Raw genomic sequence first — 18,173 nt, 5'->3', positions numbered from 1 at the left:
AACACAGCAGGACCGGATGTCCATAATGTTGATCAGCTCGTAACAGGTGGTGTATCTCTGGTTTCTGTGTCAAAGCAAACAGTCCAAAACAATCCACTTCACTGTGAAGAGAAACGAGCTAAATAGTGAAATATCACGCGCAACCCGAGTCCCCAACTTTTAATTCAAAGCCTTAACTCAGGAAAAAAAGAGTACAATTCAACGGTAACAAACTAGCTTAGTCCATTTTTGTATTGGCTCATGCTCTTGGGACAAAGCAGCAACAAATAAATGAACGTTCTTCAAAGGTTTCACATCCCTGTAATTACTGTGGTCTCTCTGCTCATGAGGAAAGGCAATTTATCTGAGTTCTCTTGTGCTTCAGAGTTTATGAGGTCGGCACTTTTAATAAACAGTGCTACTCTTTTTCCTAATTGCCGCAGGTTACAACTGATGCATACGTTGTATCCACGGTTTAAAAAAAAACATATAGCTTTAGCTGTTTAGAGTAATGGTAAAATGGTGATGTTTCTTTTTTCTTTCTGAAACACGATGACTTAATAAGCCTTAAATGACACAAATTTGAAGTTGCATCATTTTAGATAAATAGCATTCTTTCTGAATTCATTTTTTGTTGAACACCATGTTTAATATAAAGACCTACTTATGTACTGAGATGATTAAAGTGATTTCACTTTTGACTATATCGACATATCGGTTTAATGGTCACTATTGATTACTTTGTAAACACTGACTCGTCTTTAATCAATAAAAAAAAAAAATTGAAAAGTCCAAATTGAAATGCCTCAAAGGTGTTTTTACTTGCCAGTATGAAATAACATATCATTTGATTGGAATATGTTACTTGCAGGAACTGGGCTTATGCTGATTCTCATGAGAGATGTGGGTCACTAACTCATCTCCATAAAAAGGATGAGCCAAATATGCAATTTGAGTGAGTTAGTGAAAGGAAGTATGTTTTCAACGTACCCACAGTAACGTATTCACTTTGAGGCGTATACAGTCGAGTAATCCTTGAATTAATCATGGGAAGACATGACCCAGTGTTACTCAGTACATGAATGAATGCTATTTTCTCGTATTACTGGTTTTATTCATTACCCTGAAACACACGTACATATGTGAAAAACGATGAATAGATTATAGAACATGCATAAAGCCGTTTGCTAATTTCCAACCATATCTCTATGCCTTCCTACACACCGCTGGTATTAAATGGTGGTTGTCATAGCAACAGGCTCCCAAGCCACAACAGGGCTTTTGGAAGACAAATACAGATCAGCATAACAGAAAATCTCATATCCACCTTTTTCTGTCAACCAACCTGTCTAAACCCCACTAGCGACAGCTTACATGATCGATTATCGCTTCTCTCATTTAAGACACCAATGACATGACTGTCACGGAATAATAACATACACTAATAGTATCGTTGCATACAGCATTTTAGGGATGGGTGGCACGGGGGGGCTCAGCCGCAGTGGGTTGCAAAGCCTAAAGAAGGTGCTGTGTTAGAACCCGATGTAGAACGCTGGGTTCTTTCTGTGTGGAGTTGTGGATATTCTCTGCCTGTGCCTCGATGGGTTTCCTCGGGTGCACCAGTGTCCCACCGGTTACGGTTTGAGCATCTTACTAAATTATTATTTCTCAGGGGTTGGTGGTGGAGCTTATAGGTGAGTGTATTTTAACGTAAATGAATAGAGGTCGAGAAAAATAACTCAATTTGGGAAAAACGTAAATGTTTTAACATTGTGATACAACTTCCCATCCAAGGTTAGCCAAAGTTCTCCTGATCTTAACCCCTTTTATTGAGGGCGTTGCTCATATTTAACATATACTGTAGCCTACTCATAATTAAAGATTAGTGTTGCCAGTTACTCAGTTAAACAGTTCAAATGAAAATGTTATACATGTTAGCACTTTTGTTTGGATTGATCATTAAACTCGTCATAATTAAGCTTGAAGAAAATAGCTTGGCTGAGCTTTGTAGAACGCTCGTTCCCACAGTAACTGGTGCGGACATTTTTGTTCAACGCGCCTGACGCTACATGATATGACACGGACAGGAAACGACTGAAAGTTTTGTCAGTCCATTACAGCACACTCCCGGCACTGAAACACATCACACCACTTGTTGAGCTGTTTCCAAAGACGGGGCCTAGTGTGAAGCTAAAAACTTGACACGGTTTCAGCAAATGTCGTTGTGTGATTTTTTGCAATCTGAAGGAGTCCAAACCATTGTACCAGAGGAGGACGACGATAAAGGAGGAATTACTCCAGTTACTCGTTTAACCTCATTAATCTCTGTGTGTAGTTGAGATATCTAAGAAAAGAAAAGAAAAAAAATCTTAAAAGTCTGTTTTTGAGGCCAGTAATCACTGCTACAATAAAAAAAATCTTTGACTGTTTCACGAGGTTAGAAATGAAAACATTGCTGTGAACTTATTGTGATACTGTAGGTATCAAAGAATGTTTATGCGTTTAATATTTGTGCCTTTCCACTGAAAGATCACTTACAAGAAAACCCTCAGAAACTAAAGATTTGTTAGCAGGAGGGGTGATGCAGTCCCTAACTGAACAGGTGTGTGTGTGTGTGTGTGTGTGTGTGTGTGTGTGTGTGTGTGTGTGTGTAAATAATGAATTATTGGGCAGGTTCATGTGCAAAGTAGTGCATAAGTCACATAGTCCGTAATGTAGGTTTAACAGTAGGTCAGCACAAACCACACAATTGTGCTTCTTATCTTAGCATGTGGACAGTCTACATACTAAATGTTATGTTTAGAGCTTCCAGACAAGATTGGCTTGCTTTCAACTTTACTTTTTCGTGAAACTTGCTTAATTTTCATTTTTACTGTAAACAGGTAGTTGCATTACTTCAAAAATACAATAAAACAGTATGGCTGCGGATTTGTGAAACACCAGCCAGGTGTGTACTTGTCTAACCTTGATGACCGACAGTAATGAATTGAATTGAATGCATGCCGGCGTTGTCCTTCTCTTCATTTCATATATATGCATCCGGTTGTTTCAGGGCAGTATGACTGTCCCTCTTGCAGACAGTGAATACCAAATGTTGCCTTATTTAAACAGAACCAACTTGCCTTTCTGGAACTTGATAACAAGGGAAAGCCATCAGTGTGCCATGAGTATGACTCACCTGGATTCTATCCTCTCGCCCAAAAATACCATGGGCTGAAGCATTATCCATAAACAACCAAACTGAATGGAAGAGGGGAAGAAGCATAGCTATTACTGCCAACACATGAACAGAATCATTCATCAGGACAGTTACACTGCAAACCACTACGTAATCCACAAATGATTATGCCTACAAACTATTCTCCATTAGTGTTGTCTTTTCTGCGTGCAATAAAGCTAAAATGCTAAAGTACCAGTACTTCCAAGTCTTTTAATGCAGCGAGACATAGAGGTATGACAGCTGAATCTCATTTATCTCCATTGTGTAGGTGCAGTAATTGCACACACACACACACACACACACATAAAAACATGTTCTACCTATCCATATGAGAGCAAGTTATAACGATGACCGACAATGTGTCTGCTGTGATATGCCTTCAGGTTTTCTGGGCTCCACCATCTCCCAGGACCTAAAGTGGACTTCCACCAAAGACACTCTCCGGTCTTTTGTCTGCTCGTCCATCATAAGGACACGGGCAGGTGACATCACTGCAGACCCATCACATCCTGGACACGACATGTTTGAACCGGTAGGTGCTGCAGCACACTGTACACCAAAACAACCAGACACAAATCTTCCTGCCGGCCATCACTCTGATGAACCGTTCACATCGGCCTACACTAGTGCCGGGAAAATCATAAATTATACATATATTATATATATAATTTGTTTAAATACTCTCTGTGATATCATCACGATCGATACAAATATAAGCATCTCTGTATACACTCCAGATACTGTCATATCCACTCTAGATACTGTCATAACAGCAATGAGGACATACAATTTGTATTTTTATATATATATTTTAGTATATTTGCAACACCTTTATTTGCATTTGCGTGCTCATCTTGATAAATATGTAGAACTTATTCAGCATGTCGTGCGTATAACATGCATCTTCGCAGCAACAAAAGTGTCCATTTGTAAACTACAAAAATACCCTGGCACACTGATAACAAGATGGATGATGAAAAACTGTATTTGTTACAGTTAGCTATGCAACTGTACGTGGCCTTTTGCCTCTAAAGCACTTTCATTGCTCTGCAAATTTCTGTTTGCCTTTCAATATAATCCCATCTGTGGACACATTCACTCAGAGAGCAGAGACGGGAACAAACATAACACTTCTCTCTATCTGTGACCTTCCAGCTCCTCATCCTCCCCCTGAATGCGACGCAACAATGGAGAAGAGCAAAGGGAGAGGGAGGAAGATTGCCTCACTATTCAGGTATATCTACTGATGGTACACAAGCTCAAGGATAGCGGATTCAATTCGGAGAACAAAAGTGTGAGAAAGGCTACAAACCCGCTTGCAAGATATTTCGCACAGGAAGTTAGGCTTTTGAGAAATAACGGATTCGGCCCATTTCTTAAGAAAATAGTGATTAAAAGTTTATGAAAATGCAAAATGACAGATATGCTAAAGGTTTTGATTTTCGCTAAATTCACGAGCAGCAAACTTAATGTTAACATTTACTAGCAATTATAGTCTTTTTGAAGATGTGTGATATATGCATATTTTGTTAGAACCTTGTCTTTATTGAGCATCTTATTGAAGTGTATTGAATTTAGAATTGTTTTGGTTCTCTTATCAAAAGTTCAAATTGGTACATTTGTTGACAGCCGATCAAATATGCATTATTGTGTTGCCTTCTTTTCCCGTCTTCCTCTGCAGACTATTTCACACCAAACCTCGAGCAATGTTGAAAAAACTTCCGAATATGAATGCATATAGTTCAAAACACCTGCCAGGAAATGATCAACATCAGCGAATCAGACATGCTTCTTCCTTTTTTTTTCCGCACTCCTCAAGTCAATTCATACCAAGTGGTGCAGAACATCTGACGCCTGGTACTACCACTCATGTGTTAAGCTTCAACATCCACATCCACAGTTCTTACAGTCATGTTTGGAACTTTAAAAGCAGTGATCCATATTACCTCCGTGTTAGTCACTGTAGTTAAAAAATAACAAATTATGCACAGAAGTTGATTTTTAACTCCACTCCACTTTCCTAAGGTCCCTACACCAATGATTTATATTTTAAGAATTACATTTAATAACTACACTAAGAGTGCTAATTCACTGTTCTAATATTGTGTTCTTCCGTTTAGTCTGTTGAGGAAAGATTTGCATAAGTCTTGACAGTAAACAGCTCGACGCGGTTTCTTTTGCCTTGTCCAGTTTGTCATGGATCACACAACAGCTGCTGTATGATATTTGCAGTTTCGCAGATCTCAACCGAACCCTGCTTCTAAACCAGGGCAGTGTGAAATGAAAGTGTAAAATATTTATAAATATATACACTTGAAGACAACAAAAGGAATTTTAGACCAGACACTTTAGGGATCTGCTCTCAGATTGTTTCAGTGCAGCTATTCCCCCCTCACTGTGCTACTGGGTTTAGATGGGGTTCTGTGTGTGAGTGTGTGTGTGTGTGTGTGTGTGTGTGTGTGTGTGTGTGAGTGTGTGTGTCTGTGTGTGTGTAAGTGGGGGAGGAACATATGTGGTGCTTCTGAATAAATAGACCATCTAATATTTGGTGTAGGTGCTCAGGGACTCTTTTTGTTAGGCTTTTCATTGACGCATTGATGGTTGGTTCAATCACTCTTCAGTTAAAGATGCGTTCAAGTGGCATCATGAGAAGTGTAGGATCCTATGTTTTTGAAACTTGATGCATGCGAGGGACTGTAACTCAGGATACCATCGGCCTCTGGTGCTTCAGTTTTGACTGTTATTTTCTAAGGTGTCCCTCGCAAGTCCCCCAGGTTTATGACAATGTGTGTACTGCTAAATAAATAAATTAACCCTTCAAGCTAGCTAGAGTTTAGAGGCCAGGAATGTTCCAATCCTTGGGGATGTTCTATTACCTACCAACACACTTGTTTATCCATAGTTGACTGAGAGCACTTACTTTACTAGGACAAATATTGTTTTGATGCTACTGTGCTTGTTTTTCCAGTTTAACCTTTTTGTCCCCAGAGCTGATGCCTATCTTTCTTTTTTTAAGTTTTGATTTCAGTGTGTGCTTTGTTTTATGCCAAATTTTGTTTTAAATGCCAACAGCTTTATTCAGACTTTGTACGGACAAATCCGTACAAAGTCAGACTTACTTTAAAGACTTTATTTCATGGCAGAAGCCTCACCTTTTCAGTACCTGAAGGGAAGGGATACGTTTTTGTTTTTTTTATTATTTTAAGATCCATAAATTATTCATAGAGAGTATTACAAATGCTAGGTACACAGATTAGACAGCAGCATGCAGTGTTCACTCTGATTGAGCCGACACAATTTAGACCTCTAACAGCGTGTGTTTTTCTTCTCATCCACCTGACCGAGCACAAGGGCTGTACTGGCTACAACCTATGTCATTTGCTTTGATGATGTTAATGATGATTATAAGGACTTCCAGCGGGGGGGGGGGGGGGGGGGGGGAAACCTGTTATGAATAACATTTTAGGTGACTTTCTTTTAGGAGGAACTATCTTGTTTGGATTCTTCTTTGTATAAATTCAGGATAAGGCTTGGAAAAACACGTCTAGGCAGACTTTAATTTGTTGATACCCTTTACTTGAGAAGTATTGCATGCACAATCGACCATTTGTCAGCGCGAAAAACACTCTTTACAGTGAAACCTAGAGCAAAGAAAAATCAGGTAAAGCTCGGCAGGAAGGAGAGAAAACGCAGCAATGACAAAAATCAAGTGTACTGGAACCAAAGTCATTACCTCTGGTGGAAAGATCGTTGGTCGACATAAATAATGTTTTTTGTTGAACATGAACCCACAGTTGAAAAAAAACAGTTTATTTGTGTTTAATTTGTTGTGAAGATCATTGTAATGACATGCAGGAAACAAAGAGAAATGCACAGTGTGGACAGCATGTGTATGCTGTGTTGATTGAGTTGAAATCTATGAATGAGTTTATTCAGGTGAATATATTGTAGTGGTGCTGTTTGTGTAACATATTTGTTCTGAGCTGTCTGCTGTAGTGCAGCAGCCGTCACTGCAGCAGCCATCGAAGAATGCTTAATAAGAAGGAGGCATTGGTTGCCCTCTAGTGACAACGACAGGTACTGGACGTGTTTCTAGTCGTTGCTATCTGAACAGCACGGACAGCTTGCTGTATAATTCCGTAGGTGCAGAGCTTTTGGCAGAGTATCAACGGCTCTAAATCTGAGAACATCGAGTTATTCTGCATCCAGTAGGATGATTTCACATGAACACGTCCTTTGGTACTAAGTCAACATTCTGTAGCCTATATGAAGAGATGTAATCTGTATTATATCTCAGGAAAATTGTGTAAAAAAAAAAAAAGAAAAAAAAAAAGAGTAAGTTGACCCTTGAGCGCATGTCAGCATTTATAGACCCAGTGTTTAACAGTCTAATGCAATGGCTTTTAGAGCCATATATTTATATAACAGCACATAGTCTCACATCCTTTTCTGTCTGAGAACAATTGCACATTTTACATTCATTTTGTCACACTCCATTTTGCTACAAATAAAACCAGGTAACAAGGATGGGGAACTTCCAGCGTGGTTTTGTCCCGGCTCCAATAAGAGTTTATAGTACCTGCAGTGTCTATTAAATCAGTAGCCAAACCTTCAATGCGCTCAGGTTAGAAAAGATCAACAATTTATGTGACGCACGATTGGATCCAGGTTACCGTGTCACTTTTCTTGGGTGCTGTCGAACTTTAATCCGGATCCCGCGTTCCTATCAGAGAGTCTTAGGACCTTGCACCCTCAGCTGCCAGCGGGACTGTCTGAGTCCAAGTCTGAGGCCTCGGCCTCATCTGCAGATCCAGTCAAGGACGGGTAGGGCCGTGGCTGGTCTAAGTTGACGTAGTTAACCTTCAGATTTATGTAGTGCTCTCCCTCCAGACAGGACAGGATGCGTTGCACTTCTGTAACCAGGCTGTTGAAGCTGGGTCTGAACTCAGGCTCTGGGTCCCAACATGTCAGCATTATAGTGAAGCTGTGGAATGAATAAATGTGTCAATTAGGGAACGAGCAAGTGCGTCAGTAAATATGTAAGCAGGTAAGTGAACTGTTGGATGCCATTGTGAGCTTGAAAACAATTGATTCAATTGAGATAAAACTGAGACGATGATAAGATTCTGCAAAAAAAAAATGTGTTTAGTCATTGTGGCATGTGATTTTTACAGGGTGCGGTTATGTTTCTTACAGAGTATCAGGGCAAAACTGTGGCTGGGGAAGCCGACGTCCCTTCAACAAGTAGTGTGCGATGTCATAGGGGTCCACATTTGGATATGGGCTAGCACCTCTGGTCAACAGCTCCCACATTAAGACGCCATATGACCACTGGGAAACAGAAATGCAATGTATCGGAGATACGTAATAGTTGCAACGAGCATACTGCAGTAGACTGGAGAAAGAACACTCACCACATCAGACTTGGTCGTGAACTTCTGCGTTTGCAAGCTTTCGATGGCCATCCACTTCACTGGCAGCTTTACCCGTTTGTGATCTTGAATGCTGTAGTACTCCTTGTCATAGATGTCCCTTGCCATGCCGAAGTCAGCCACCTTTACTGTGAAGGTTTCATCAAGCCTGAAATAAGACGGCACCTTAAGAAAACATCTTCTCTCTGCCACTTCCTGTTAAGATGACACATGTCTAGACTCGAGGTGTGCTCAAGAGGAGCCGGGTGAACTTGAATTTACACCATTTTGGACAATCAGTGTTGATAAGCAGTGAGGTCTCCTTGGAGATTTGCTATGCACAGGTGGGATGCAGAAATAGTGAAATGCGGGAGAGTGGCATCAATTGTATTCTCTAATTCTCTCAAAGAAATCAAAAAGGTGTTTTCCCCCAAAATGTTCTACTATTCCTTCAATATGTTTGGGCAAATAAGCTGATCGAAACAGAAACACTAAACACCAATTTTCTCAAATATGTATCACCTTCAGATGGAAAGGGACATCTATTTATATATATATAATTTTAAATATACTGTCATACTTTTCATTTGGTGGGATCATCAGAGCAATTTCTTTCTGTATCCATTTAACTCAAAAATACTTGAAAGAAAAATGTTTAATGTTAAAGACAAATACAAGCTGCATCAGTAATCTGGTATATTTATACCCTTTGTGTCCCTTTTACTAACTTTGTAATGTCTCTGTGCTGTAGTCAACCATAGATCGGTACAAACCAAGACTAATATTTCTTGCATATATTATATCAGAAAACTTAAATGCACCTTTATGATACATCACTTAACAAAGCTTATCCACTGGCATACCACAGGCCTGTAATCAGTGTATGATTCACACTCACATGCAGTTACGGGCAGCCAGGTCTCTGTGGACAAACTTCTTCTGGGCAAGATACTCCATCCCCTTGGCAACCTGAAGCCCAAAGCCTATCAGGTCTTTCACTGTTGGGTTCTGTGAAGGACAAGGAAGCATCGAATAGACGAACATCCAAATCTGAAGTATTAAAAAGATCCATAAACCTCCCGGTCCAGAAAGTTTCATTGTGTAATTACCCTTTTCTCAGAGCGGATGAAGTGACGCACATCTCCGTGCTTCATATACGGTAGAACCACCAGAGGGAGGCCTTCTTTCGGCAGCATGATGCCCAGCAGAGACAGTATGTTGGGGTGGTGGAACCCTTTCATGATGATGCCCTCTCTGAGGAACTGGTCCACCTCCCCCAAATCTGTGATCCCTGTTCAACACACACACAGATATACAGATTAATCCAACAGCCAGGAGCTCATATGATACTGATTTTATTTATTAAAAGAAAGGTATTCACATACTGTTCAGTGATTTGACAGCACAGTGGGTCTCTTGCTTTTTGCTGTTTATCAGGTATCCATGATAAACTGTACCAAAGTGGCCTGCATAAGAAGAAAATGTGGTTATTGTGAATATTTAGTGCAAAAATATTGGAAGGAAAGAACAAAAACAATAAATATAAAAGACAAGAGACTTACCTTTGCCAATGATTTGGCTATCCTCAATTCGGAGCATCTCAGCCGGGATCAGGACATCTTTGACTTCTTCAAGAAGTTCAGAGCTCAGACTGACCATTGAGATATTGTCCCGGGACATTAAAGGAATGGACAGGTGGTCATAGCTGGCAGCATACGCTAAACCATGGAAGGCAATTCCTCCTGACCCTGATGTTTGACTGGACAGATCCACTGCAGCACACGAGGGAAACACATGAGGGAACCACGTCATGAACTTGTTGGACTCAACAGGTATCTTTTATTACTTCTCTTAGAAAACAGACTACAGTATGTGATACAATCGCCACTTCCAGTGAAACAAGTTAGAAGAGACCATCCGATACTCAAGAGGGAAACTGATGATGCTGAACATCTATTTAGCAGCTGCTGCTGATGATTAAAAGTTACAGTAAAATGGATAATGAATGAATGAATTTGGATTTCTCACCTCGTCTGTAGTCGCCTGTCGGAGAGATGTCGAGACCGCTGCCCGTTCGGTTCCGTGAAAACACTGTTGACAAACGACTCTCTACGTTGGCTAAAAGGAGACGCATGATGAAGTAAATTACTGCGCAATAAACTATGAAAACATGCAGTAAAGTAGGTCAAAAAGCAAAAAGTCACAGTTGATCAGGTTAATAGCAAACAGACCATTAGTGCAGGAATAAAGTCTCATCACAATTGTGTTCCAGAGTTCAGGATTTCCTAACCTCTCTTTTTCTTCCTCAAATGGACCATCACAAGCAATGCAAGGCCGGCACCTGCTACCAATGCGGCTAAAATGCCCACCACAATGCCCGCAATCACGGTGTTGTTGTTGCTGTCAAAGTTGACCACTGTTCCCACAACGTCAACTTCCCCATTCACGGACACCTACAGCAGTAGAACAGATGTTGATGACACTCGGTGAAAGCACTTAAATGAGTATAAAGTTACTCTATAAGGTTAACGGTGACGATTTAAAAGCAGACTCTCTCTCACCTCGACAGGCAGTCCCTCGCTGGGAATGATTAGGCCTTTGGGAATCCTGCAGGTCAGCTCATTTAACAGAACCTTGACGTTGCAGTCCACACCCCCAATGGTCATTGTGATCTTCATACATGCACTCACTGTATTCAGCTTTTTATGCTGTTACATTTGCAAAAAAAAAAAGAGAGAAGAATGCACTGATATTAATAATTGTGCCGTTCAAGTATTGTTAGGATTGAGATTTTAATACAACAAAACTTGTTAATAATAAATAGATGTGGGGAGTGTGTACATTACATACATGCAGTGAGACTTCCGTCTCTCCTGGTTTTAGTATAAATTCATTGTTATCATTTTCAATGGGAATGGTTTTGGCATCAGGGTAGTAGTCGAAACGTCTCTTCCACAGGTTTCTTTTCCCATCCATGTGGATCAAAATATCTCCCACGTCAGACTTTTCTTCTGGCATTTCCTCTGGAAAAGCAGGGGCCCAGCACTCCATATATGTGGCATTACTTGGTTCGCGGCAGACCTTAAGTGAAATGAGCACATCGTGTGTTGTTATTGTTAGAAATCACAACAACATAAGTCTGGTTTCATTTGAAACTGGAAAAAAATAGTTTGACTGGCAACTCGTGGCTGAAACAGTTGAATGACCTGGTTTGAATTTAGCTGGAATGAAAGTAGTTTAATTGAATAATGTACTGTCTGTACGGACTTACACAGGGATGAAATCAAAGTGTTAACTTACTTGTTCAAGAATTTGCACATTGGGATTTTTGGACCTGTACTGAACCACAGTTTTGTGGGCAGAGTCAAGATTCTGACCTTCTATCACCAGCTTGGAGCCTCTGTATAACAGTACAAATCAGCAATATGTTATTATTTGCAAACATTGTCTTTTTTAAGTTTAGGCAACGAAAAGTGTTTTTTTAGAATGAGTTCACTTAATTCGGAGTCCAATAATACGACATGAGTCGAAATTATTGGGATCGGCGTCCTAACCTTTGGAAACTGCAATGAGGATGAACAGCGGTTATGACAGGATCTTGCTTGTAGGAGAACATCTTGGTGGTCGTCACTTGAAAGTTGTCGATGACGATTATCACAGGTACCGTCCCAACACCTGCTGCCGCTGCTGTGAGGCAGACAATCGAAGAGGTCCCACTTCCTTCTTCAGGACCACTGAAAAGAAAAGAGATAACCAGAAACCAAAAAATGAAATGAATGTGTTGTAGACCATAATTCATTTGTTAGCAAAAGAAGAATTCTTCTATCTCGCTCACCTTTGGATGTGACACTTTTTGTCAGCAAATAAGATATTTCTCTGTATCCCAGAATTAAGGTATCTGCCCGTCAGTGTAACCATCGTTCCTCCAAACACGGGTCCGTAGTCAGGCCTGATTTCTGTTATGCTAGGCTCCTGGTTAGACAGAGGTGAAAGATGTTCACTTAACAATGATACATTACAGGTACAGGTAACAGGTACATTACATTAAATGTAATGTAATGTACACAGAAAACAGTTTAAATGTTTCCATCCTCACCACAAAAGAGAAGCCAGGCATCTGTGCTGTGCCTTCAATTGAGTAGCGGCCCTCCACCTCCCCCTCGTGTACTTCCAGAGTGACGTTGAGGTCCTGGTTTGGCGTGTTTTCCTGAATCTTGCATACTAGACTGTATTAAAGAAAACAAGGAAGGACATGTCTATGAATTCAAGAGATGAAGACATTCCAATGGCTAGTCAGACAGAAATGAACAGCAGCAGATGAGACAGAAACAGTTCCACAGTATTTATACGTTTCAACAATTTTGTTCAATTTTGTTTTGGAAAAAAAAAAAATTCTTTTATGTTAAGACTAGCCAGCCACACCTCACCATTAGTTTAACAAATGGTAATATATCTAAATCTATTAACTAAATAAAATAAAGTCTGGGACTATAAAATAGATCCTCAACATCTCTTTTTGTAATTGAAGCTAATGTGTGTCACTCTTCCCTCATTAACTCGTTGGCTTGTGGCCAGCAGTATACTCCGCACTTCCAACATATAAACGCTGAGGGAATGAACTGTGCCTGACATCGTATGTATGCTACTCACACTTTACTGTTGCTCTTTCTAGGCAGCACAGTACACAAGGTCCCAGAGCCCACTGTGATGATGTGGGTTTTGCCGCTGATGATGGCGGGTCGCAGAGGAGACTGAAACTCCCAGCCGCACAGTGTCACTTCTGTCTCGGCGCCAGCAGGTACCATTTTAGGGAAAAACTGCAGAAGAAAAGGGGTTTTAGAAATCAGCGCCTCAGTACAGTCAGTACAATCAGTACTATCATTGTGATTGGTGTGACTTCATTACTCACAGGGCCTCATGCAGGAAACAATATAAAAAAAAAAGTCCTCTTATACCATATCCATGATTTGTTCTTTTTTTGTTAGTATCCGTTAATTTATGGGATTCACCAATGTTTCCTTATTTTTTTAAGGAAACATATCTTATTTTCCATGTTCACAAAGTGTTTGTCCAGTGCAAGGAAACATTTCATATCAAATTTAGATTATTATATGTTTTAGAGTAATCATTATTATTGCATTATTACATTTGTGGGCTGAATAAATCCTATTAATCCATTGATCCCAATTAAAACTATAAAATCCTCGGATGATAGTGTGTGTGTATGTGTTCAGCCTCTGAATGGTTTACATGCTGCTCTTTGCTTTTAGGGGGCCATCCCTCCGATTCTTGGGCATGAGCCAGAGTATTTGAACACGGCGCAACACCTGCCATTATATAGTATTTAGGGTAAAAAACAATTAGATACATGCCTCCAATTAATATTTAGTTGTGATTCATCATTTAGCACACCTGGGTGAGAGCAGATTTTGGATGGTGAAGAACATTTGGTGCATCTGGCATTGACTTATCTTAATTATTTTTTACGGAAAATATAGGACACATTTAACAGGATGTGGCTGCATGAGGTCCATGGTGATTTAAAACGTTCATGCAGTGGCTGATCAGTTACACCTAGCTGCAGATCTACCTCTGTTATGACAGGTGCACATGAGTCTTTGTTCCACTGAGAGGCACACTCATGCTGCCTCGAGCAGATTCCTGAACACCAGCCGCAGTTCATGAAGAGTGGAGCCGTCAAACACTTGGAGCACGTCATTAAATGTGCACACCCTGGTCCTACAGAGGGCACCCTGAACATCTTGACGCAGGAGAGAAGAAGACGAGGGTGGATTGAGCCAGAAACAGAGAAAAACAGTCAAAAGGTAAGCAGGAAAACATGGATCCTCTCCTACAAGTCAACCCACTGTTCTGCAGAAAAGCATTTCGGATTCATAGTTTTAACACAGTTGAGCCTTTTGGCCGAATTAAAGAACAGAATTTACCACGTGTCCTCCAGCTGATTATGGATGCAGTGCCTTTTGTACTTTATCTCCGTAACTTTAAGATATATCTGTGTTCTTTTGTTACTGATCTGACTATAGTGGTGTGGCACTTGAACCACTGAATCCACGATCCAATAGATTTGAAATCCTGTTCAACCAATTATCCACTGACAAATGGTTGTGGGTTGACTGTGTGCGTGTGTTTGCCTTGTGTCTTTGACCATTTTGACTCTGACGAAGACACAGTAGGGTCGAAATGTTGGTCTGTTTCGCACTATTAAAGGCTGCAAACCCCCCCCCCCTACAAAAAAAAAGATATTACAAAATGTACCTTATTTCCCACTACGAAGAGAAGTGACTCGTTTGAGTACACATCTGCTGTCCTGGAGACTTGGTTTTCTCCGAGAGAGTAGTTGGCAAAAACAATAGGCTTGTACCGAGCAAGAATCACCTAAACCACACAAAACAGAGAGGTAATGTCACGAGGATTTTCATTTTTGAGAGTCTTAACATACGCGTGCTTCTGGCTGACGTAGAGTAACAATAAAAATCTTATGTTTTCACATTTGAAATGATGTTTATTGTGACTGCCGAAGAAGACGCTTGGTATAATGCATTCAAACTGCAGAGGCACAACACTTGACTACTATTTTTATGCTGCTACCTGCAGTATTCGGCCATCTGAGGTACCAAAGTGACCCAGCGTGTGATTCCCAATAGTGGTGACCAGGACAGCGGTAAAAAGGACGTCGCTCATCTTCGTGTCGAAGAGGTCTAGTCTGTAGTACGGCTTTGACACGAGAGTGGGTTTGACGCTGCATGTGTCATTACCTTGAGAGCTCTGTGCAAAGCAGGAGAAAAACATACGGAGCAAAGGGTGTTAGTTTTTTTACATGGACACATCTAAAGCATCTGCCTCGGTCAGCATCCGTCTCCTTATGGGAAGGAAGTGCTCTACAGCATCGCCTCCAGTCCTAGAGTAACGAGCTGTGAGAGGAACAAGATCATAAAAACAGCAGTGAGTCCGGCTCCATATGTTGACTTGGTGACTAATTCTCAGTGCAGATTGTCATATACTGAAACTGGACATTCCATACTGTCATAATCATAAAACAGTTGATGACTGATGTGTGTGGATGGTTGGCAGAGCATAAATTTGGTTGCTAATAAAAAAAGGAATCACTCAAAAAAGAGGATATGTTAAAATAATGATAAACATTCCACTGCAAAGCAATTTAGCTGACCTGCCCCAGCATGCCTCTGTTTGCTTCCCACTATTTGAATGTCTCTATATTTACGTCATTTGATCTTTTCAGTCACGTAGTATTTCAGCATTTGAAGCTTGAATACATGTGGTATCCATGTTATTTTTTTAGATGCAGCTTTAAGACAGATTTATGAGTTTTTCATTCATCAAGTGAAAGATTCTTTCCTCCCCACCCCCTCGCTTCTTTAATATTATACCTATTTCCTACTCAAATAGCGTGTGTGAAAAGCCAGACACAGTCTAACACCGTCCCTCCCCCTGAAATTCCACCTTTTTATCAGCAGGATTTATAACTTGTGTTTCTTGGCACACATTCCTGTCGGTATACACGTGGCTTTCCAGTTTGAACTCCAACAAAAGGGAAAAGACCACACCTTTATCATTTTGTCGAGCACCGCGGCCAAATGCTCTATTTCAAGAGGGTGTTTTGAGAGTGAACCCTGCATTATATTTCAGGTGTATCTTTCCTCCACTAATAGCTTATCAGTGAATTCTTCTGGGCAGGAAAATAGTAGCAACCGGAAGAATCCAATGTGGTCTAATCATTGAGCCTCTAATCTTGATAAAACAGGTTTCATATCAAATCTCTGTGCTGTAAACAGTTGCCACCCATTCACAGAGAAATACTGAAACTTAACAGAGCAGAGAAACAGTGTGGCAACGTGCAGGTCAGAGTACTGACTCATCCACCCCTCCCAGTTCTCTGATGTGACCTGCTCTCTCACACACCTTCATCAGAGTTGTCACGGCTCACAGGCTATACACTGCTCCAGCAGTCAAGATTTACTTTACACTGTCCCTTATTGCTCAAGAGGACGATATCAAACTGTAAGCTTAATGATAAACCACATTGTTTCCGATCAAAGGTGACTTAATTACACAGTGTTTGTTAGAACAGGTCACTTCCTGTCTGGGCGTATCGGACCTTTGCACTGTTCCTCTGCTCTGACGACAATCTGGCATTAAAACATAAAAAAAAAAAAAAGAAAAGAAAAGAAGAGTTACTCACTTCATGTGGGCAGCTCTCGCATGGCTGGAAGTGACAGAGACCTCTAGACAGCTGCTCTGAACCAAACTTGCAGCAGTCCTCCACACCTAGGTCTATCGCTTTGTTTACATTAGTCAAAGAGAAGGCACACAGGGCTGAGTTTTTTTTAGGTTCACCATCCACATTCACCTCTGCAAACACCCCATACAGAATGTCTTTGGCCTCATACACCCCCAGCTCTTCTGCCAAGTCCTTCCCCACCGCGCCCAAAGTGTGCCGCCTGTAGCCCGTTATACACAGTGCCTCTGAAATCCTCTCTCCGTCTCCTCCTGCGCTTTGGGTCGTAGCGGCACTCCAGGACCACCTCTCTGTACATCCACACCTCCGGAATTAGTATCGGCAGTCGTCCAAGACGAGTCTGAAAAGCCGAGTTGCCTCTTGGTTGGGTTTTCTCTCTGCAGGGACAGGAAGTAGACGTACTCCTTGGTGGAGAAGCTGTAGATGTAATCGATCTTGTAAGAGTCCCGTAGACTGGGGAGCACTGTCAGGCCATTCATGGTCATATGAAAGCCATCTTCAGTTGCAAGTGGCCTCACCACTGATATTGACCTCCTTGGATACCTCTGGGCCACTTTGTCATTGACAGAGGCTGCGACAAAGAAGAGCAGTGTGGCTCCTTGTTCAACGAGGGTGACTTTGGTGCCGAGGGGGCTGGCCAGACAGTCCGTACAGTCGGTTGGAGAGTTTAGCTCCTTTTTGTATAAACACATCGGCACAGGCTCTGAAAAGCCAGTGTCAATGAAGTGACAGATCCCCATGTTGAGTACTCCCACAATGTACAAGTAGGGAGTGGGAAATGCAGAAAGATCCAAAAGCAGAACCTCATTGTCTGTATCCACGGGATCCCCGGGATCTGTTTCTATGTCACACAACCGGCAGGTTTCACAGGGCAGGACTGCCGACAGGTCCAGTTTTCACCTCCCAGACTTTTTCCATATCATAGTTGACCGCCTCTATTGCATTCTGACACGCAACATACACGTCTGACCGATTCTCCATCCAGTTCACAGCTATGTTCTGTATAGGTTTGTCCGTCTGGAAGTAGGGGAGGGAGTATTTCACAGAGAAATCGAAATGCCGGTGTGGAGCAGAAGCACATATGTGCTGTCCTGAGGCTGTTTGTGTTTGTATCCATATGCATACTGTCAGCAAGGCGGCCCAAGTGACCATCTCCACGTCACAGCCCACCGTGATTGAGTATCACCTATAAGATACTTTCCTCAAAGAGAACATTCTGGAGAACCAGCAGGAGCTCTGTGAGGGAGAACACAGAAGGAATGTTGAGATTTAACAGACGGAGAGC

At 41.2% G+C, this 18,173-nt stretch overlaps 1 protein-coding gene across 1 annotated transcript; it reads right to left on the bottom strand.

Moving 5' to 3' along the window:
* Positions 1–6,988: 6,988 nt before the first annotated feature.
* Positions 6,989–18,120, bottom strand: LOC137873786 (macrophage-stimulating protein receptor-like). The gene is given in 23 exon segments (XM_068712188.1): positions 6,989–8,183; positions 8,394–8,530; positions 8,614–8,779; positions 9,509–9,618; positions 9,720–9,901; positions 9,996–10,076; positions 10,173–10,382; positions 10,639–10,728; positions 10,901–11,063; positions 11,172–11,318; positions 11,461–11,691; positions 11,911–12,010; positions 12,165–12,344; positions 12,446–12,582; positions 12,707–12,836; positions 13,261–13,427; positions 14,201–14,371; positions 14,887–15,006; positions 15,220–15,396; positions 16,832–17,071; positions 17,073–17,246; positions 17,248–17,760; positions 17,762–18,120. Coding segments are annotated over 23 exon segments (4,137 nt in total). The 5' UTR covers positions 18,041–18,120; the 3' UTR covers positions 6,989–7,951.
* Between the last annotated feature and the right edge of the window lie 53 nt (positions 18,121–18,173).

This window comes from Cebidichthys violaceus, unplaced genomic scaffold (assembly GCF_023349555.1).
Source record: "Cebidichthys violaceus isolate CVI_PGR_0920_01 unplaced genomic scaffold, fCebVio1.0.p SCAF_17, whole genome shotgun sequence".
NCBI lineage: Eukaryota > Metazoa > Chordata > Actinopteri > Perciformes > Stichaeidae > Cebidichthys > Cebidichthys violaceus.
This window is presented reverse-complemented; position numbering and strand designations above follow the sequence as displayed.